Genomic DNA, 22,431 nt, shown 5'->3' with positions numbered 1-22,431 from the left:
GCCTCTCTGAACCAGAGATTTGGCAGCTGGCTGCTGCAAGGCAGTTACTACTGCTCAGAGTTGGCTGAATGCAGTGAGGAATGTTGATATTATTAAATAGGCCACCAGACAATTTCTCATGCAGAACATGATTTACCAGTGCTGGCTGACGTCAATGTCAAAATTCATTGGGCCCTACCGAAAGGAAATGATGCTTTTTCAGACAGAAAGGCAAAACTGATTTTGGATGCTATGTAACAGACAGCAGTTCCTTAATGTTGGGTCAAGTTCTGCCAATAGTTTAGAGAAGCTGAGTGAGCCTCTTATAGCTACTGTTATGGGCAAGAAAAATATGGCATGTAAGATGGGGATAGAGCCAGGGATAACTGATTTTGCTTCATAAAACAACAAATACTGCTACATAGAGGATGCAAAGATACTTATAGTAAATTGAGTAAATAATCATATCAGTACTTAGAAGCTTTAATTATTATTTCTGTTCGGCACCTGTTTTTACCATGGATATACATTTCCTCTTCCTGGGATTATACATTGCTTTTTGGATAGAAGAGATAAACAGTAATGATGAGTATGTAGGGAAATGGCTTGCATCATCTATCAAAACACAAGCATCAAGAAGATGATGGTGGTTGAAAATCAGGGAGCTATAGATGTAAACCAAATTTTGGGTTTTTGAGGCTTAATGGGTCATTTAAAAACACACATTGGGTTAAGGATGCACACACTATCTGTACTTGGCTAATTCTAGACCTTGCCAATATTGTGTGGCAAGGTGTGAAATGATATTCTTCTTTTGCTCATTTGAGTATGAGCAGGGTTCCTAATGATAGAATTCTATTGACTTTCAAACAAATATCAATCGAACTATTCTTCTCATCTAACCATTCAATACAGGAAAGTTAGGGAGTGAGGTGGTGGGGCAGATCCACAAAGGATAAGAGGGAGGGGGCAAGCATGTGCAGCCTATGGTTCTTGCATGTGCGGTGGGGTGCCTGATCGGACTGAACAGGCATTGCATGACAAGAGTACATGTTACAAGATGTTAGAAAAACAGAACAGGTTGAGCGGTCACCTGTATAGTGTTAAAGAATTAGAGTGGGAAAAGAGTTTCCGTGTATGTAACCTATTTCTGTTTCATTCCTCAGCTTTAGAAACAGAGATACGAGAGAGTAACAACGTATTCATCCTCAAGTCAACCAGGCTGGAAGGCCTGGAGAAGAAAGTGGAAACAATTCGTAATCATATCAGTCAACGAGCTGCGTATTATGCCAGTTGTACAGATTAGAACATTTTCTGCTCCTTTTGTGACCAATCCTTCTCCCTGCCTAATTTATCAAGTTTATTTTTTCCTATCTGCAAAAAAAATATATCCATCATGTACAGTGGTATCTCGGTTCACGAACTTAATTGGTTCCGTGACTCTGGTCGCGACCCGAATTGGTCGCGACCTGAAGCAAATTTTCCCATAAGGTTCAATGTAATTACCGTTAATCCATTCTGGCGTGGAGGACAGGGAGGCGGCTATTGCTTGGAAGGAGAGTCCCCCTCCCTACGACCACGTGTCAGAGGTGGAAAATGGCCGCGGATCATGTGTCAGGGCGGAAAAATGGCCGCGGATCACATGTCAGGGGAGAAAAAATGGCCACGGACCACGTGTCAGGGGCAGAAAAATGGCCGCGGACCACGTGTCAGGGTCGTAAAATGGCCGCGGACCATGTGTCACGGGCGGGAAAATGGCCGCGAACTGTGTCACGGGAGGGAAAATGGCCGCAGATCCTGTTCGTGACCCGATCCGGCGTTCATGAACGGAGGCAAAATTTTGCGACCGGAGTTGTTCGTGACCCGAATTGGTTGTGAACAGAAGCGTTCGTGACCCGAGGCACCACTGTATTAAAAAAACTAGCTTTGAATCATTGCAATAGGTCAAGCTTTAGAAAAAACAGAAGTGGGTGTGCTAATTTATTTGTTGTAGCACTCCAAGACCCTTTTATATTTAGTATTAATCTCTTAAATTCAAACTTTTTGATGGCTTATTTTTTTAAAAAATTGGAATATGTACTATTATACAAGTTCTATCCAAGCAGAATCAGGATTCAAGCACGATTAGGAAAGTGATATAAATGAATAAGGGTACTGTTTCTTAGATCTCATGGCCTATTATCAGACTTTTTTCTTTTTTTTTTTAGCCACCACTGGTTCTTTTTACCAACATAAACCGTAGTTTGCAGATAAACTACTGCAGGAAACAAATCTGACACTGAGGGACTGGTGACCTGTATTACTCTATCAATAACTATCAGGCATTTAAGAACCAACAAACTTTATTGAACAATATATATTACATGTACTATTCCAGAACTGACAAGCAGAAATTAATTTCATCAATAAAGTAGAGATGGTGCTCCCTTCCAGCCTGTGGAATCTGCCCATGAGCCTCATGCAAGCTGCGTTGGAACAAATGGCAAGTGTCAACAAGCATTCTTAGCAAATTGCTCCTGGATCATGAATTAAAGCGCCACAAGCAAGCCAGCATGGGATGTGTTCTGCTTCCACCAACTCCCCCACATGGACTCAACACAAAAACAACATTGCACACCTTGCAATTGTTCTTTATTCCACTGAACAAGCACAGATGTACAAACATACCTCCCACCCCTCCCCACAAAGGAAAAAGAAACAGTTTTGTCTGATAATGTAGATTAATCTACTGATTACAGGAGCCCAGAACCTTTCTTTAAGAATCATGTTTTCCTGTTTATATGAAACAATTCTCTAATATTTTAGAATAGTTGCACCATGTGAACCCTCAGTTCTATGGATGTGCTTTATAGAAAAGATTGGCTGTGGGCTTTTGGGAACACAGTTGTCCCTGGCATTGTTCAAGACAGGCCTTCTCTTCGTGCATGGCTGATATTTGACTGTGAAGTTTTGAAATAGGAGTATCAAGCAGCCCTTCTGAAAAGAGAGGAGAAAAGTAGAACTCATATAATGTACTTTTAATCAGAAAGCAGTTTTCTAGTAAATTTTGGTTTGTTTTGAAAAAAAAAATTATAGAGATTTGTCATTCTTATCTCATGGATACTGAACTGTTGTGAAGGATAGCAACTTGGCAAAAAACTGTATAGTTTTATGCGCGCTATAATAATTTCAAACTGAAGGTTGTTCAAGCCTCTGTTTCTTTTTTACCCATTAAAGTAATCTGATTAGCAGAGTTGCTATACTTATCTATACTAAATTATTAAAACAATAACCATAGATTCTCATAAAAGTCAATTTCTTAGTTCATAGGGTGCTAGCTGAAACATTTTCAAGACACATCCTAGATAAAGTTATGGCCTCTGGTTGACTGTTCTTTCGTTATGAAGATTTCTAAGATGTTTCTTAGTATATAGAAATGTCTATCATTTTGAGAGAGAGAACATCTTCAGAGCTTGGGAAGGATTACACCCTCCATTTTAGAAGAGTTAGCAGGTGTGTGAATGAGAAAGAAAAAGGTATTACACTTTTGGAGTGATTAGAGAGTCGTTGGGAAACATGTATGGGAAAATGACTGTTTTTTGTGGCAGACCTTTCTGCTGTTCACTTCCATTCTCTACTTATATATTTATAAATAAAAACATCATATATACAGTATCCGATGATCTCATAGGGATAGCATTTTGCTATAGCTTGAGGAAGTGGAGTAGTACAGTGCATCTTTCAGAAAAAGATGTATGGTCTCAGTGTACTCGGTTAAGCAAGCTGAACATAAAAGTTTGGCTTTTCCTGCCTCTCTACCCCTCCAGTTTGGGCAAAGTAGTCCAGACATCTCCCTATTGAATGCTGGGGTATATACTTTTCTATGAACAAAATTCCTAACCTGCAGCACTGTAGCTCTGCACTTAGCAAAATTGGGAGAACATGAACTGCTAGCAGTACTTTATTGCCGAACAAAATATTCTTCACTAGAAAAGTTCTGTGCAATCTCTGGATCTTTGCACATATACTTACCTGTAAAGGTATATGTTTTATCCTTATGGCAGTTCTTTTCAATCACATTATCAAGCAAACACCAGTTTGTCCAGTACCAAAATAGGTGTGATTAGTGGCTTTGACTGGAACAAGGACTTCTGAGTTGAAGTGACTGAGTTTGAAATAGAAGATTGAAAGGAAAACAAAACAAAATACTGAATTTCTTCAATTAGTGGAAGATGCAATATTATCTGGTAACAGATACTATATATATATATATATATTTTTAAAAGTACATTGTTTATCATTCAGCTATTACTTGAGAATCGAACAACCTGATGAGACATTTATTTTCAGTGCATTCTTTGAGTGCAACCTATTACTGTACATGCTCTAACCAGTGGCTTAGAAAGGTGATGCAGACTAGCCTCCACTTCATAAGATGCATGTCCATTCTGTTCAGTGGAACTCAGGATTACTGCAGTGCCAATGGAGTTACTCATCTATATGGCTTTCTACATCCTCCATTATGCATGCAGCAGTACTGTCTGTGTACCATATAGATTGTACATTATCGAGGAAAGATGGGAATGTATATTCAGACCATGCTTCCTCTATCCTGATCTTTTCATGTGGACAGGTAAAATCATAATGCAACTGTTATTGAATTACTGAATGTATCCATACAGCTTCACATAATCATGGTTATGAGATATAGCTATCAGCATAGTTCATTTTAGCCTATGCACTGGGAAGTTACCCTTTCAGGTTCAATTGGCCTGTTACCTTCTATCAACTCCAGCTGGTATCCCATGGCCAGAGATTTTTGGTCTAAAAATAATTGGAACATAATGAGGTTTATTGTTGTTATCTTGCTATGCTCAGTGTTCTTGATTTTTCATTCGTTTATTTACAAGAAGTTATTGTTGGTCACACAGTCAGCCAGATGTTTAGACTGGATTTGGCATTTTTACCCGCCTATCAAGTCCTTCCCAAGGACCTGAGATAGGCAGATGATGTTGTTTGATGGTGTTAAAAGTATCATTATTATTATTATTTGGCATCATGAGTTCCCTTAGTTGAACAAGTAGAACAAAGGGCAAGTATGCATTTCAAAATAAGTGAAATAGAAAATGGCACCTTCCCTAATCCACTTTTGCTTTTCATCCTCCTTCTTCCTACTTAGGCCAACTTTCTCAAATGTTTGCCAAATCTTCAAATACACTGACACTCCAGTTACTACAACATCTAGTTAGTGTAACCCACAGCTAGAAACATTAGATAGGGGAAGCTACTAAAATCTCTACCTGGTAGTTAGAAACTTTAGTTTGACCATCCAAATGGACACTTACTGTGTCTTTGCACCTCTTTTGATGAGTACTGATTCTGAGCAAAAAGCTGTCTTCACTTTCTCACGTGTTCCACATTCTGGAATGCAGCCAACTAAAGCCCTGTTTGGATGGCTCTGGTTATCTACTGTAATTAGATTAGTCATATGGACTGACGTGCTACCCATGTGATCTAAGCATTTGTTGTCTGTCATCTTGGCATGTAGGCCAGGAAGATCTGAAGCATTCTGATAGGATAATACAGGGATCAAGTTCTTGGCATCTTGATTTGATTGTTCCTGGTTGGTAACTGATGATGTATTAGGCCTTGATGTATTTTGTACTTGTACTTGGCTTTTGACATTGTTATCTGCATGATGACCATTCATGTGGAGTTTCTTCATATGATGGACCACAGCTGCAGCATTGAAGGCTTGCTAATAAAGGAGAAGATGAGATTTGTGAGAATTATGAATCTGTAGTTCTCTATAGAACCAGACTGATGAATGCTGAGCATGTTCATAAGTTGCTGTAGAACATTTACCTAAGGAGATATTGGAAGCAGACCTCAAGTTCTTGTGATCTCACTAGTACTCCATTCACTATAGGTAAAAAGTAGCAAGGAAACTTAGCTGGTGCTATATTTATCTGAACATGGTATGAATGTTTGAGAATGATATACAACAAAACAATGGTGGACAATCCATGGCGCACAAACTATAAGCAGCTCTGTACATTTTTTGGCCAACCCTTTAGAGACCTTTGAAATTTGACTGTAAGATACCAGTTTATGGCAATTCAAGTCTATATTTTAGTGTTGTTAAATAATTTGGAATCTACTCTGACATGGCACAGCAAAAATTTGCCACTAGTTCTCAAGAGTAAAAAAATGGGCTGAAAACTCCCTATGCCATCTGCTGATGTCGTCATAACATCATAATGCCCCTGATGCCTTTGGCAGTTGAAATACATTTTAAAAATTTGCAGCCTCAGCTACAAAATGTTGTCTGTCCCTGCAACAAAAGTTTACAAAAGAGCTTGGAATACATGCAGTGCAATTCTGTGCAAGGTTGTCTGAAAGCAAATGATACTATGTTGAATGGAGCTTACTTCCTAGTAAGTTCATTTAAGACTTACTTTATGTCTGTCTATCTATATCTGTCTGTCTATCTATATATCATCTATCTATCATCTATCTCTATCTATCTATCTGAGGCTGCCCAACTCCAAATGACTCTGGGTGGTTCATAATACACTAGACAAAAAAAATATGTAATAAGAACCAACATCCAAAAAAAAAAAAAAATCTCTCCCCCCCCAAAACTTAAAAAGGAGAAAAGGAACAAGATAGTGAACCTGACAGATAACCCAAAACATCCCACTAATATCTAAGATCCAGTGAAGGGGTTTCAGTCACTCTAGCCCAAGGCCTGGGAGAACAGACAGGTCTTTATGGCCCTCTGGAATGCAAGCAGGGTAGGAGCCATCCAGAACTCACGGGAACCTCATTCCAGAGGGCAGGCATCACAATAGAGAAAGCGTACTCACTGGGTCCTGGTAGATGACATTGTTTCATTGAAGGAATCTGGAGTGCACTGACCCTGTCAGCTTGAATTGGCCAGACAGACACCACAGGAGATAGGCGGTCTCTCAGATAATGAGGCCCTATGCCAGGTAAGCCTTCCTAACCAGCACCTTCAATCATATCCAGAAGCAAACTGAAAACCAGTGCAGCTCACAGAGCAGAGGTACTGCATGGGCATGCTAGCTCCCTATACTACTGCCTTCTAGACCAGATGAAGCTTCTGCGTAGTCTTTGAGGGCTGCCTCATGCAGAACACGTTGCAATGGATAAGCTGCAACATGACTAGGGCATGAGGGACTTTCTGAAAGGCCTCCTTATCCTGGAAACAGTACAACTGATAAGCTGTGCAAAGGACTTCCTGGCCATAGCTGCCACCTTGTCGAGCAGGAACTGTGTGTCCGTAAAGAACCCCAGTTGTCCACCACCCTTAAACAGGGGAGTGCAACCCCATCCAAAGTCAGAGAGGGAATATCCCTGCAATAGATGGCCCTAATACCCGCCATGATGCTTGCTTCATCAGCACTCACCAGTTGAAACTCATCCTAAATCACATCACAAACCAGCTTCACCTCCACTAGACCTACCCAGAGTCCAAGTTAGGGTAGATCTGAGTGACTTTATTCACAGATAGCCAGATTATTCCTCACTCACTGCAGATGGTCCAGTGGCCTGTTCCTATACAATAGGGACCGAGTCATCCTGAACAGGGCTGCTAGATGGCTGTCAGTGGATGCCATAAAGACAGAGAAATATTGATGTTTCACTGCCCTTATTGCCCCAAAGTAATCCCTAAAATGGGTTATTACCCAAGTTTAGTTAGACTCACTCCAAGTCTTCCTCTAATTGTGTTCCATGTGTCTGTTCTGGTATGTCATCTCCCAGAATTCCTCATAAACCAAGATGCACCCTGAGATCAGCACACAGAGGGCACATAGGGGCCATGTAGTTCAAAGTCCCAGCCACCCCCATTCCTGTAGTCTAAATTATACAGTAAAGATCTCATAAATTTTCCCAAGGGAAAATTTTCCCTTCTATCTGCTACCCTTTATATATAAAATTACCAAATAATTCTGTATCTACTGAGGAAATTATTTTTATACTTTGTACCATATGAGAGACAAAACTCTATTAATCCCTTAGCTACCCAGGTAGAATTATTTTATGGGATTTTTGGACTGAGAGGTTCTGGTAGGTGAGCACCAGAGCATAAAATCCTGAGACAGCCACATCAAGTGACTTACCTTCCACTTGCTTTTTGCAAAATTTTTTTGGATCTGTACACTGACAGATGGATAGATGTCACAGTAGAGGGCAGTGTTTCCATCAATCCTGCAAATGAAGTAAGAGGAGAAACAGGCCTGTAGACAGATGGTGTTTGTGTGTGAGGCATTTTGCATTCTTGTAACTTTTAGCTGATTTTCTATGTACAAAGCGGTTTGGGTTTGCCTGAACAAGATACTTTGTGCTGCAGAGGCAATGCAGTTCTGGTTGAGCTGAAGAGACAATTTGATTGTACTTGATAAGGTGACTTGTGTCACCTTGAAGCCTTCACTTGCATGTGCTGTTGGAAGATAGAGGAGGCCTCAAAAGTTAGGCAAAGTAAAATAAGTGGTTGCTTTGCTGTTAGAAGTTAGGGGAGGGGAAAGAGGCTGCCCTACTTTGTAAAACAGCATCTCTCAAACCATCGCTAAAGTGAGCCAACCCTTTGAAGCTTTACACAGTTCTAAGAACAGTCACTATGTCAGATGCAAGTTTCTTTCTAAAGTTTTTGATTTTGTATAGGCTGACTCTTCCTGAACTGTTTAATTTGGGCCAAGATCCTGAAGAAAATTATATTTCGATGTACCATAAGGTGGTTGCCTATGTTATTTAATATTTAATCCTGATGGATCTCCTTCTTAGCTTTTTGCAGAATCTCCTTAGTTCTGTGCCCATCCTTTGGTAACCTCAGAATATGTCAAAGCCCATTTTAACTTTCTACTTTCTATTTCACTTATCTCTTCAGTCATGAGTGAAGTCTGCCATCTTATTCATCTCGCTAAGATTCAGGGCAGTTTCTAACTTGAGAAGGTCTACTTTAACAGCCAGAAGCACTATTTACTATATATTAAAACTATACATTAGTTAACTGAACTATTACGGCTGCCCGCAATGAGTGGGAAATCATTGCTTACTGCCATGTTATCTTTTACGCAACAATAGCAAATGTAATTTTAATAAAGGCATATGATAGCTCCCTGTTCACATTGTCTTCCCTGTTGGTTCATTCAAACAAACATATAGGAGAAGACAATTATATTTTATGAACTACTGCTAATGCCATGTGAATACAATTACAAAATTTCTCACTATATCACAGAATTGCACTTTAAAAAAAAATGCAGTAACATTGTTCATCTCACCAGGGATGCCTGAGTGCTTTGTCACAGGTAAATCTCTTATTTGGATCCTTCTCCAATAAACGACAAATGAAATTTTTGGCTGTTAAAAAGGAATGAAGAGAGAAGGAAACAGAGAGAGGCTTTAGCACAAATGTCAGAAGCCACAACCAATCTACCATAGGATTCATTGTTCCATGTGTCCTATATGCTTCTGTGTGCCCATGCATATATTATTTATCCTTCCAGCCAGCATGGTTATCTATTAATAAATATTTTGAATTGTCAATTGAATATATAAATCAATTTCAATGAGTAATGTAGCACAACATTAATAATAAGGGTAAATGCATTTCACTTTGCATTTGGTTTTAGTAATAGGGATCAAACTGATGATATGCACCTCTAGCCAATATAAAAAGGTGTGAATGAGTTCCAAATCATGTGCTTATCATTAAAAACCTCTTTATCAAGTAGTAAGCAGTTCTGGACCTGGTTTCTTCTAAAAAGAGGGAGTACTTAAGGTTCATGGTATCTATTTATTTACAATTATTCAAGCAAAATCTATTCGAAGCAAGGAGAAATCTGTTAGCAACCAACAAATGATTAATTATGCTGCAGGTTCTGAAAGAGCATCTGCACCTTCAAAATGCTTCAGCATGATACAGTATCAGTGAAAATCTCCCACACGCTTGCAACAGCTTTTCTCCCTTGCTCAGCCACACACACACACACACACTCAAGGATGTCACCTATCAAAAACACAGCAGAGCAGTTTCCCGAAATCAGGGCAGTTTCCCGAAATCAATGAACACATACTTTTAAAAAATTGTTGACTACTCAACAGCTGCCTAATTATATACTCATCGGTAGTAGGAATCCAGAGAGGAAACATAATTCCAGCAGAGATTTTGCCAGGCTGAAAAATACCTGACTCAGAGATATCATCCCAAAATGGAGACTCAAATTCAAAATAGCCTTCTTTGATCTTTTCAAACAATTTGGACTCTGTTTCTTCATAGAAAGGAGGGTATCCACACAGGCTAAAGTAGATTGGAAAAAAGAGAGAAAAAGACAAATGACATATATTCCTTGACTGTGTAAATTCAAAAAGATTAATCAATAGATCAATATCTAATATGGGGCAATGCTACCTGTGAACAATACATAGCTCATTCTGGCTATTGTCCAATGTTATAAAAGAGGGTGAGAATTTCCAGGAGCTCATACTGGATGTCAGCTGCCAGTGGTAGAGGCGAGTTTTTAATATCCTACCCAAACATAATCATGCTCCAGAGAAGAAAAAACATTGGCTTTTGAATAAAATGTATGAAGACTGTATTGATGGTATTTTAGTACTAAGCTAGATTCAATGCTCATCACAAATTAGAATAAATCCTTGGAGCAGCGATCTTCAAACTAATGCCTTCCAGTTTTATTGGATTTTTCTCATCCAGGATGATCAATCTAGCTGGGGTTGATGGGAGTTGTAGTCAATGATGCACCTGAAAGCTCTCAGCCAGGGAAAGCTGACATCCTTACTAACTTCTGAAACCAAACCAAACCAAAAAAAAAGTCCAGCGCTCTTCCTTGAACCAAGAGGCACTTTCTCTTCAATTTTGCATCTTGATGTAGCTGGTATAACTAACTTGATTAGTTCATCAGATTAACACTGTTTATGACAGGCATCAGTGCATATGCCTGATGCACTCCCTGTTCACAGTTACTTAGCTTGTATAATTCTCTGCCAAGGTTATTTGAAAAGCAAGTGCTGTCACAATGCAGACATAAACAGAACAAAGAAATAACCATGGAGAATATCTATCTATCTATCTATCTATCTATCTATCTATCTATCTATCTATCTATCTATCTATCTATCCATCCATCCATCCATCCATCCATCCATCCATCCATCCATCCATAACATTTATAATATATTGGATTATAAATGAGATATAAACAAATTCATTTAGTTTACAATGAAGGAGCAATTTACAATAGAACCTTTTCATAGAAGGAAACCTTCCAAAATTCCTCTATTTGAAACCAGTTTTAAAAATCAACATAGGATGCAACAACCAGAACAATTATGACAAATAGGAACTGTAAACAGCTTTAACCAAAGACCTGAACAAATACAGTAGATAGATCTTCAGCTAGTATTGAAAGAGTGCAGGGCTAAATACTGAACATAACTGAATTGGGGTGGAGGGGAAGGGAGGATGAGGAATTCCACTGTTGGAATACATATACCAAGAATACCCTCTCTCAGGCTGTAGCATCTATACTGAATTGGTTCCAAGACACCACATAAGGCAGAAAATGCTCCAACAGATATCCAGGTCCTAAGCAGTATAAAACTTTATGGTTGAATCTGACTTGGCAGAAACAACCACTGTTGGTCTCAACATTTAGCAGCCAGCATTTTGCAGCAGCCACAGATTTAAAGGTAGACCTAATGGGACTAGCTTGCAATAGTCTAGTTTGAGATTACCAGCACATGGATTGCTCTGGCTGGACAATCCCCATCTGGAAGTATCCATAACTGGTAAGTCAAATGCAGGTGGAAAAGTTGTTTGTCTCCCACCCCCGCCCACCCTGCCGCCACCCCCAAGAGACCATATAAAACTTGTTACAAAAAAAACATGCAACAAAGTAGAAGATATTAATATGCAGTGAAGAGTAGTCATTATTTTCTTTTGGCTCTTAGTGGGCCACAAAGAACTAATGCTTTCTTTCTACTTTTTATCTGAGTTTAGCATGCTGTTACTAGACCTTTGTTAAGGTTTAAGACCGTTGAAGGACATTGGCAAGTTTGGTGTAATTCAGTTCACAGATTATCTTACAGGATGTAGGTAATAACTCCAATTGACCAGCAATCCACAGCTTTACTGTATGGCTTTTGTTCTAACACCTCTGGAGCTGCAGTGAACAAACAACAAAACCCAAATTACCAGTAATATAACCAACTGATCTCTTTAAAATTAACCAACTCTACATTAGCTCAAGATTTCTTTCAGGGTAGCAGGGCATAAAGGAAAGAAAAAATAGCATGCTTGACATAAGCAATGGCATAAGTTGCTTACTCTGGAAAGGCTGAGGAGGACAATATAGTGTGTGTATGTATGTATGTGTATGTATGTGTATGTATGTGTATGTATGTGTATGTGTGTGTGTGTGTGTGTGTGTGTGTGTATATATATATATATATATATATATATATATATATAAAGGCCAAAGTGGTCCCAGTAGTAGTAGGAGCACTCAGAGCTGTGACTCCTAAATTGGGAGAGTGGCTCCAACAGATCCCAGGAACAACATCAGAGCTCTCTGTCCAGAAGAGTGCAGTGTAGGAACAGCAAAGATACTGCGCAGAACCCTCAAACTCCCAGGCCTTTGGTAGAAGACCCAAGATTGAGGAAGACACATACCATCCATGGGGGTGAGAGGGGATATATATTAGGAAAATGTGATATTAGGGCAATGTGATATTTGTTCAAATTGTAATTTATTGAGATAGCCTTGTAGAGTTTCTTGATTTTCTTATGGATCCTGAGCAAGTTTTATTTTAATCAATGGTCCATATCATAGTTTTGATCCTACGGAGAACAACTGCAACTTATGCATATTTTTATAAAGCAGAATTTAATTGTAATCAGTGGGTATCAATAGATCTATATTGTCTAAACATGTGGAGTGAATGGGCTGCAGATCACTTGTGTTTAGCTTCTATGCATTAATTACAATGCTTGCAACAGTCCTCACATGTACAATTGTATATGAGAAGGAACATGAGTGTTTCTTTCATGATCTCTCCCAGTCACATGGAGAATTCCATTCTGTATATGCAGTTGTATGCAATGGGATTATGCCAAACATGGCTGATTTTTCCTTCCATTTAGTAGTTATGATTTCACTCCTTCTCTCCATATATTTATATACTGAGAACAATACACTGAGAATGGGGACATTGTCAACATTTTGTCTACAACCTAAAGACTCAGCTATTTTATTTTACATAACTGCTGTGCAGAGAGAAGAGTACATTTGAAAATGGCCAGACACTCAATATCCTACTTATGTTCACTCATATTCAGACAAATTTGCTAATAGAGATTATAGATATTGTCATTGCACATTATAGATATTGTCATTGCACATGATTATAGATATTGTCATTGCACAAATTATTTCCATTTTTGACTTCCAGGGAAGAAATGGAGAATTGAAAAGCTGGCAAGTAGATCGGCTCTTCATAATTCCTCTCTGGACAAGAAGAGGACCTGAGATTGCCCACAAATGCTCCAGACAGTTGCTCCCCCCAAAGGAGACCACAACACAGTGGCCTCTGGTGGGTTTAGACCTCTGGGAGATGAGGGAACAGCCATCTTGCTCAAATCGCAGTCAGTGCCTTTTAAAGGACAGTGGGTTTGCATACTTCCTTTTTAAATCACTTTCACTGCTTGTTAACTGCTTTTCAGCTATTAGGAGCCTTTGTATCAACAGGTTTTACAGCACTGGGTGAGTTTCCTTCAATCCTTAGAAAATAGTCTCAAATACAAGTTTAAGGACTTAATTATTTTTTTCTGGAATAAACAGCAAAAGAGTGATTAAAAGTTTGATTTTAGAAAGTTACAAATGCACTAAGGGTACAGATAAATTTGAAATAAGATTTTGGAATTAATTATAAAGAATTCTTCCTGTGGGAAAATGCTTTTGTTTTGAATTCTTTTTGTTTTTTGTTTTAAATAAGATAAGACTTGAAAAATTGTACACTAGAGGGAACCAGAAGGAACTAATGATTACAATTAAAGGAGAGGAACATTCAAACTTGACTTACTAATACAGAACTAAGTAAAATGTTTTAACACTGGACATATTGAAGGGTATTTTTGAATATTGGACCCAGAAGTTAATTTTAAAAGTGTTGACAGAGACATCTGCCTCTATGGAGACACTGTGTCCAAAAGATGTTATGGAAGAGAAACAAGGATTACCTGACATGATTGAGACTGATTTGAGTGGATTTAAGTGGATTTTAAAATGACAGGCTACAAGAATGCTGTGGAAAAAGATGTTACACTGGACATACAAAAGAAACCGGCTGATGTCTTAATAAATAAAAGGGATATACAAATAACAAACCAAGAGAACGACCTGAATAATTTTCCCATATTGGATTTACAAAAGAGGCTTGTTAAAGCTTTGAAGAATTTTGTGAGAAGGGACAAAGAAAAAATGAAAAGAAATCAAGTTCTAGGACATTATTTGAAGGGACTAAAGATCAAGATTGTTAGAAGTAAAAGGAAGGAATATAAAGTTGGTTTATTTGATCAAGGTTAAAATAGATATATTGTTATTTCTAGTAACCCTTAATAGACTTTTACTGACATCAGGACTGAAATGATGAGGCTTTAAGGATTTGTTTATAGATAAGAGATGGGATATGGGAAGAACAGTTCATTTGTTGTATTTTAAGAGAAGGTGATAAGTTACTAAATTGTTTATACTTGTGATGAAGGTTGGAAATCACATCTTTATATATTTCTTTTCTTTTCCTTTACTATATTCTTATTTTTTATTTCTTTTCTATTTTTCTTTCTATTTTTCTTTCTTCCTTTTCTGAACCTCCTATTTTTTTTGTTTTATTCTTTAACTCTTTTAGTTTGCATTAGTTTTATTGTTTATTAATCTTTAATAAAATTACTATTAAAAAACAATTTAGTTCCATTTTTTAATTTACCAACATATCCTGGAGTTCCACATGCTGTAGACATGATGCCATTCTGTTCCATTTTAGACAAACCAAAATCGGTTATCATGATTTTGGAGTCCTCTTCTGGTGTTAGGTAGAGCAAATTTTCAGGCTATGGATAAGAAGATGAAAATTAATTGTCTGACATTCAGTCTCTGAATGACCCTCCTTGGTGGATGAGATTACGGTGATGAATCTAGAAATACCAAGATCAGAGTGTGCCATTTTCATTTGTTGTGTACATAGCTGGTCTGAACTTGGGGAACAGAAAGTGCAATAAATGTATTTTTAGAAAGGAATAATATAAGGCACAATATTCTAATGCCAATATTCTTCCCCACTCTGTCTGCATATTAGGAGGTGGGTGTGATTAAAAAAAATAATTGCAAATTCATGGATGCTTGCATGACTTGTAGTTAAAATACGGTGGTACCTAAATAGAGATCATTAAAAGAAAATACCTTTAGATCTCGATGAACTATCCCATTTTCATGAAGATAATGCACTGCTCCCAGGACTTGCTGAATTACAATACTAGCATCCTTTTCAGTGTAAACACCTCGTTCTAAAATACGGTCAAATAATTCTCCTCCAGACACTCTGTGGAAGAAAATTCCATTTGGATTATGTGCCGATGTAGAGGGAATCTGTTTGGTTTCACTTCTCTATATTCCATCTTCTGTGTTAATTTATACACAGTGCCATGCCAAATAAAATTGTTTATTGGTAACACTGGGAAGTTTTGTACCTCTTAATTGCTTTGTTTATAATCTGAAAGGGATTATAAACCCAGACTCTAATTTGTAGAAGTAGGAACTGCTGCTTAGGCACTTCTGATTCTCAGGTTGGAAAAAATACTGCTGTAACCCTTCAGTACGAGCAATAATGCCCATTTTATACATGAAATCATGAGCTAAATAAGCACATTAATTTTAACACTCAATTTCACCATTAAACAATTTGAAGCCTCAACTAGAAAGAAACTGCAAGTGCTGCCCTTTGGATCTGCATCACACTTGGATCTGAAAAGAAAAATGGATGGCTTGTAACACAAAGAAAATATATTAAACTCAATATGCCTTAGACCATGCAATGCTAGTGCCTGTCTCCAAATGACTAGGATCTGTCTTCATTAAATCTGGCATATAAAGAAGTTCCTTCTAGCCTTCCATGATGCAATTTACTAGCATATAATTAGCAGGAAATATCTTCATTAGATGAATCTACTTCCAATTCAGCTTTGAATGAGGAGTCTGGTTTATTGCTGATAAGCAAACCTATTTTCCCTTTTTTAATGCTCAGCATATATAAGTTAGATATTTTCTCATTAATTCCTTCCTCTTTTGAATATGAGTGAAATGGGGCATGATACTTTTGTTTAGGATCCATCTGTCTACTGTGTAGAAATCCTCCCACTCACAGATGTTATGTTGCATAATTCTTAATATTCATTATTGGCCACCCATTGAACAAATTAGATATCATGTTTTTCTCATTTCTCTTCTAGCTCCTTTTCCGTTTCCTGTTACAGGCAATAACTTTTTTCTTCACTCTTTACAACACCTAAACAAACTATTATAGACAGAAAGAAGGAAACTGCTTGCATGGCTTTATTCACATATAAGGGTGAATACAGTTTTAAAATTACCGCAACCAAGAGAATATTGTTTCTTTACTGCTAGGTTAGATGGGTTAGACTGCACCTAGACTGCAGTCTTATCTGGAAGTAAGTCTCATTAAAGTGAATGAGGTTGAATATATACGTATGGGATTGCAAGATTTGACTTGGTGAATTTATCTTGGAGGAACAACTTGAACAATTTGTGGGGAAGAGGTAAAGAGAGAGAGTATTTCCACTGCTTGAGCTCTTGTGGTACTTCAAAGTCAAGTGCCAGGGAAAAAAAACAAACAGAAAGTATACAATAATAAATTGAAAAATAGAAAACAGAGGCCCTCTTAGATCTTTTAGCTGTTAAACTATGATAGGGCCTAAGAAATCAGAAAAAAAAAAAATCAGATCAACAATATGAAGTAGTCTAATTCATTAGAAACCTGTTACTTTTAAATTGTTCTAATAGTGTTCCACATTTCTGTGGCTTTATTTTACACTACTGCTGTTACATTTAAGTATCGTGTACTTACAACACAGAGGGACTGTGCTGATATCACAGTAAAGACCATTGGGTTGGGCTGTATCTCTATGGCTGCCATTCTTAGTTTAAACATAACAGTGGAGATGTTTACAATGCTCCCCCCCCCAAAAAAAAGAACAAAAGAAGTCCCACAGTGTGACAGGACTATTTAATACAACCTTTTACAACCTAGTGTGATCCAGATGTGTTGGGCTATGGTTCTCAGAAGCCACCGATTCTTGGCTGGGAATTCTGAAATGTTTGTTTCTTACACAATTTACGTGTTGATACTTACAGCTGCATTACCAGATAATAGTGGGTTGTGCTTTCATAAATGTCCTCAAGAGTTACTATGTTGTCATGCTTTATTCTGCAACCAAAGACAGAACGTGATACAGATCATTAAAAAAGTAAGCTAGCATTCATCCCTCCTTAGTGTAAGAAGTTTTTCATTCAGACTGAACTCTGGTACTTTCATTTGAGGAACAAAACACATACTTCAGCTTCTGATAACAAGAGATCCAGCTTCCCACTACTGCTTGCAATACACTCATGGAAAAAAAAGGAAGAACATTACAAAACATGTTTTCTCTTGTTTAGAAACTGTACTATTTCTGGGAGCATGTGGGCTGGATTTTTCTTATGTTCTGTATACTATTCTGAAGGAGACAAGGTTTAAACGAGCTTACTAGTATCGCTTTCTTAAAATGTTTTACTCTTCTTTGGGTATGAATAATTCTCACATTTTTTTCTGTTGCTTTCATAATAATGTAAACATACTTGAGGGATCAGACTGAAGGTCTACATAAATCACAATTTCCAATTATAAAATTAAAAGCCATAAAATTCATCCTGTCCCTGATGTTTCTGCCTGTCCCACTAGATCTGGCAGAGTGGACATGCTCATTGGTGAAGCAGTGTCACATGGTGGGCTCTAGGAAGCATGTCTTCTCTGTCATGGGCCTGCTTTGTGGAATAGTCTCCTCACTGAGATACAGTCAGTTCCAATCCTATTGGCCTTTCAGAAGGCTGTGAAGATCTGGCTGTTCCCCAGGCACTACAGCTGGGATGTGGATGGAGTTCTGGTGTGGAAGTGGTTTGTTTCATGAGCTGATAATGTGATTCTTAGGCCCCTCAACCCAGTTTCTTTTTAACGGATCTATATTCTTGGTGACTGTAGGCCAGGAAACAGGCTCCCCAAGACTATAGTCACAGAACCTTGAAAGCCTGAGTGTGTTTTCCCTTCCTCTTATATCTCAGTGAATTAGGTTGGAGCTACTCTGAACTTCTTTCTCACACTTTCTCTGTTTCCCAGGCTTAACACATGTTTTTGTTCTCATAAATGTTTTTCCATATTTGCTCCAAGGTTACATCTCTGGCTGTCTATACTTGGTTTATTTTTATTTCAGTTTGCTGCCCAAAATTCCTTGGGTAGATGGGTGGCTATATAAATTTGTTAAATAAATAAAGGGATTTCAAAGGCATGGTATAAATATCTTACCATTTCTTGTTTGTCTTTATCATATAATCATCCCACCAATTCTGTCTCTGAATTAGTGCAGCACCAAATTATCTTTTCTGCAGTTTTTCTACCATTCTCATTCACTTTGATGGCAGAGAAGTCACTTTCAAATTTTTTTTCAGAGGAGAAGAAAATGGGTGGGATGAAGGATACTTGCACTTGCTTTAGGGAAGAAAGTGTCTGAATATTTCACCACAACATACTCTCTCTAGAGTCTGCAGCCTGCATGATTTCCCACATCTAATCCAAAGGGAAAACATCCTAAAGGAATTCTTCCCTGTAGCTTTCTTGACTCAGGAAGTGAGGGCAGCCATGGAGTCTATAGACCAAAGAAATGATGGGTAACAGAAAACAAAACAAAACAAAAGCTCCTCCTGTTGTCACCTTGCAGTAATAAGTTAAGCTCAAAATACCATCCCCAAATCTGAAGTGCTTTGAGAATAAGATACAGGTAGTCCTCACTTAACGACCCTAATTAGGACTGGAAACTCCATCGCTGAGTGATGCAGTCATTAACCAAGGACCCCTCATGACTGTGACTACTTGTGACAGCATTTTTGTGGTGGTTGTTAAGTGAGGACTTCATGTGACTATGTCTTGCGACTTCCTGCTGGCTTCCCCATTGACTTTGCTTGTCGGAAGCTGGCAGAGAAGGTCACAAGTGGTGATCACATGACCACAGGATGCTGTGGCAGTCAGAAATGCAGGCTGGTTGATGAACACCTGAATTTTGATCACATGACCATAAGGATGCTGTGACAGCGGTAAGTGTGAGGACTGGTCATAAGGTTCAGCACTGTTGTAATTTTGAATAGTCATTGAATGAGTGGTTCTTAAGTGAGGACTACCTGTAGTAAAAGAGAAGGCTATTTTGTAGGTTGTTTATATTTTTTAACAAAATTGGAAGACAGATTTTGGTACAATACTCCACTGAGTGCAGTTTTATTTCATGTTCATGTCTGGTAGCCCTCATTTGTGAACTACTACTGTTTTGGGCCTATTCATTTCTAAGTAGCTGAACAACAGACACAATATTGTTTGGATTTATGCCCATCATAACATAGGACACCAGTATTATTTCAGATGTTGTGATGGGATTTATTCCCAAATGAGAAAGGAGTGACATACTTACTTTGTCAGATGAGATGAAATTAGCTCCGTGAAGGGAAAAAAAGAAATAATAATAATGCTAGGAAAGAAGGGATCAGAGAAAAGGGATCCCTTCTGTCTCCTTGGCTGATTTACACTACATCAAATGTAACTGTATACTAATTCAACTGTTACAGATTGCCCTCCATTCAAAAATCATCTGAATTACAGTATGAGGAAAGTGTTGAAAATTCGTTTTTTAGACCTATGACTTATAAAGCTTGGTTTGTCAGGCTTCAGCTGGACTTGGAAGGAGACTCCCAGACATGACTCAGTTAGTTTAGGATCTTTATTGCAGACAAGAATGAAGCTTAACACAACAATTTATTGCTGTTGTAGGGCAAATAAGTCATAGGTTTTGGGTATCTTTGCTCAAACATTTACAACTCAGAATTTCTTTCTCCTCCCTTTCCAAATTAACATGTTTGGTGGCCTTGGGCAAACTGCTAGCTTTACATAACAGTCCTCTCTAACCTGGGAATCACTGGTTTCTGCCTCACCAGTTTTAGCCCTTACACAGTATTCCCTGGAAGAAAAAAATATTATTAGGAAATCAGCTTAAATCTGCTCCTCCCAGTGTGTATGTATGGATGTGTGTGCGAATGTAGTGTTTCGTCCTTTAAATACCTTGCCTTCTTTGTTGTAGTAAGAAGGCATAATGTTAAACCTTTAAGTCTGTCACCTTCTTTTAGTTTGTCGAAAAGCCTTGCAGTGCATTCAGCTTTTTTTTTTTAAAAAAAACAACAACTCTACTTTCTCAATCTCTAAATGAACTCTGTGTGTACTTTATTTATATGAACTGCTTCTCATCTGCTGTTTTCCCCCACCTTTTTTTGAACTTGCTCTCCTTTTCCTCCCATTTACAGTAAATGCCTCTTGATTCCCTCCAGCTGCTGTTTTTTCTGTTTTTTCTCTCTGCTTGCTTTTTCTACTGCCCTTGCAGTCTGCGTTGGTTTTTATGCCCGTTGCTCAGCATTACTACCATGTGTTAGTTGAAGATCTCTGTGTTAACCTGTAGATTGTAGATTGCAGTGACTGACTGTTAAGTGATTATTTTTTTGCCTTGCATACCATTAGCCTCAATTATTCCTGACCAAATTGTATAGATTGGCTATAGTTTCACTTTGGGACTTTGTGAATTCATAAGCCTGTTTAATAGCCTGTAGTGTTCAGTTTCAACAGCGCTGGTGCTGTCAGAGACTCCACTTCACTGCCACATATAGGATTGCACTCTGTTAAGTTGTTAGTCACAGCAATAACATATTCTTTTTTGCCTGGTATTTTGTGCTTTTTCGAAGTTACTTTGGGGCTGCAGTTCTATTTAGATTTCAGATGCTATTCTGTTACGTTTCTGTCTCTAATGCATATATAGGCAGAACAGAGAAAAGAAATAATTTAAACATTCATTCCTTTAGTGAATTTAATCAGAGAAAATTGATGTTTCATCTGTGAAGCCTTCTGCCCAGATGAGGCAGTCTTTAGTTTACTGCCCTTCTAACTGCCCTAAAATGAGTAACTTGTAGCCCTGTTGAGGAGTTTTGACAGAACCATTGAACTTTGTCATGCATTTCCAGCTGTACTTACTTCTTCAGCACAGCTATTTCATTTTCCAGGTTGCTGTCCTGGGTGGCTGGTGACTTTTTAATGCACTTCAAAGCAAAAAGCTTGCCAGTGGCTCTGTGCTTCACCAGAAAAACTTCTGAAAAGGCTCCTCTGTGAGAAAAGCAAAGATAAAAGGCTAGGCATTGTATTGCAGTGGGTGGCTTAATTGTTCAGATATAAAATGCTGCCACATAAAATAGCCCACAAGGAAGATAGTAATACATTAACACTACTTTCAGAAGCAGATGGCATTACTAATTAGATCCAGGGATTTGGCTGCAAATTCAAGGGTATTAATTGGATAAATCCCCAGTGGGATTTGAAGTTCTATTTATTGTGTAATGGCCACGTAGACAGAAAATGGTAGCATGGAAATAAGCTAGGTACGTGGGCTAAAAGGTAGCAGTTGTATAACAATGCCTCAGTTCTTGGTAATATATTATTGGAATATATAAACCCAGAATGGAGAATTGAATTGATGAAGTTGTGGATGGCACCTAATTCACATCTAACATCTACAACCTGTGAGTTTACACAGATATGGCTGGCCTTTTCCTTGTGTTGTTCTATGTTTCATGTGCATGGAAACTGACTATATGGCTGGTAAGAACTGGACATTCACCTGGCAAGCAAAGATCCTGATTATTTTCACAAAGCAGCAGGCCATGCTCTTAAATATTTCATGATACTGTTCAACCGCTAATGTAGAAAAAAATCACAGAGCAAAGTACAGAGTATTCTTTCTGAACATCACTATATTAACTGTCAACTTATAATGCATGAAGAGTAAATAGGATTCTGTATACCTTTGCACACTAATGATAATATTCATTGTCAAGTGATTTTTCCATTCCGGAACTAGGATAGCAGAACTCAAGAGAAACCTCCTTTCTCTACAATGCCAGTACTGAAAATCTTACATAAATCTAGACTCTTTTCTGCTGTTCTGGATGCAGTAGTGTCTGCTCCTCACGCAGGTAACAACCCTAACATCTTTTGTAATTATCAGCCCTATGAGGTAGACCA

The 22,431-nt window shown here is 38.1% G+C and overlaps 2 protein-coding genes across 2 annotated transcripts in view; one reads left to right on the top strand and one right to left on the bottom strand.

Annotated features, from left to right (window-relative positions):
- LAMB3 (laminin subunit beta 3) overlaps nt 1-3,950 on the top strand; it is a 79,064-nt gene extending 75,114 nt beyond the window's left edge. The window contains exon 24 of the mRNA XM_088153320.1: nt 1,146-3,950. Within this exon, the coding sequence (XP_088009446.1) occupies nt 1,146-1,285 (140 nt within the window). The 3' untranslated portion in view covers nt 1,286-3,950. The remainder of the gene's footprint in view (nt 1-1,145) is intronic.
- CAMK1G (calcium/calmodulin dependent protein kinase IG) overlaps nt 2,891-22,431 on the bottom strand; it is a 39,407-nt gene continuing 19,866 nt past the window's right edge. The window contains exons 3-13 of the mRNA XM_007441725.3: nt 21,388-21,516; nt 17,428-17,502; nt 15,462-15,600; nt 14,989-15,112; nt 12,092-12,167; nt 10,173-10,285; nt 9,267-9,345; nt 8,106-8,193; nt 5,304-5,716; nt 3,991-4,123; nt 2,891-2,955 (exon numbers count right to left, since the gene is read on the bottom strand). Of these exons, the coding sequence (XP_007441787.1) occupies nt 4,033-4,123; nt 5,304-5,716; nt 8,106-8,193; nt 9,267-9,345; nt 10,173-10,285; nt 12,092-12,167; nt 14,989-15,112; nt 15,462-15,600; nt 17,428-17,502; nt 21,388-21,516 (1,327 nt within the window). The 3' untranslated portion in view covers nt 2,891-2,955; nt 3,991-4,032. The remainder of the gene's footprint in view (nt 2,956-3,990; nt 4,124-5,303; nt 5,717-8,105; nt 8,194-9,266; nt 9,346-10,172; nt 10,286-12,091; nt 12,168-14,988; nt 15,113-15,461; nt 15,601-17,427; nt 17,503-21,387; nt 21,517-22,431) is intronic.

Source organism: Python bivittatus, unplaced genomic scaffold, assembly GCF_059951505.1.
Source record: "Python bivittatus isolate LINGU-HERP-01145 unplaced genomic scaffold, Pbiv_v1 ctg000700_np1212, whole genome shotgun sequence".
Lineage (NCBI taxonomy): Eukaryota > Metazoa > Chordata > Lepidosauria > Squamata > Pythonidae > Python > Python bivittatus.
Note: the sequence above shows the minus strand (reverse complement) of the source record. Positions and strands in the feature narration are given on the sequence as shown.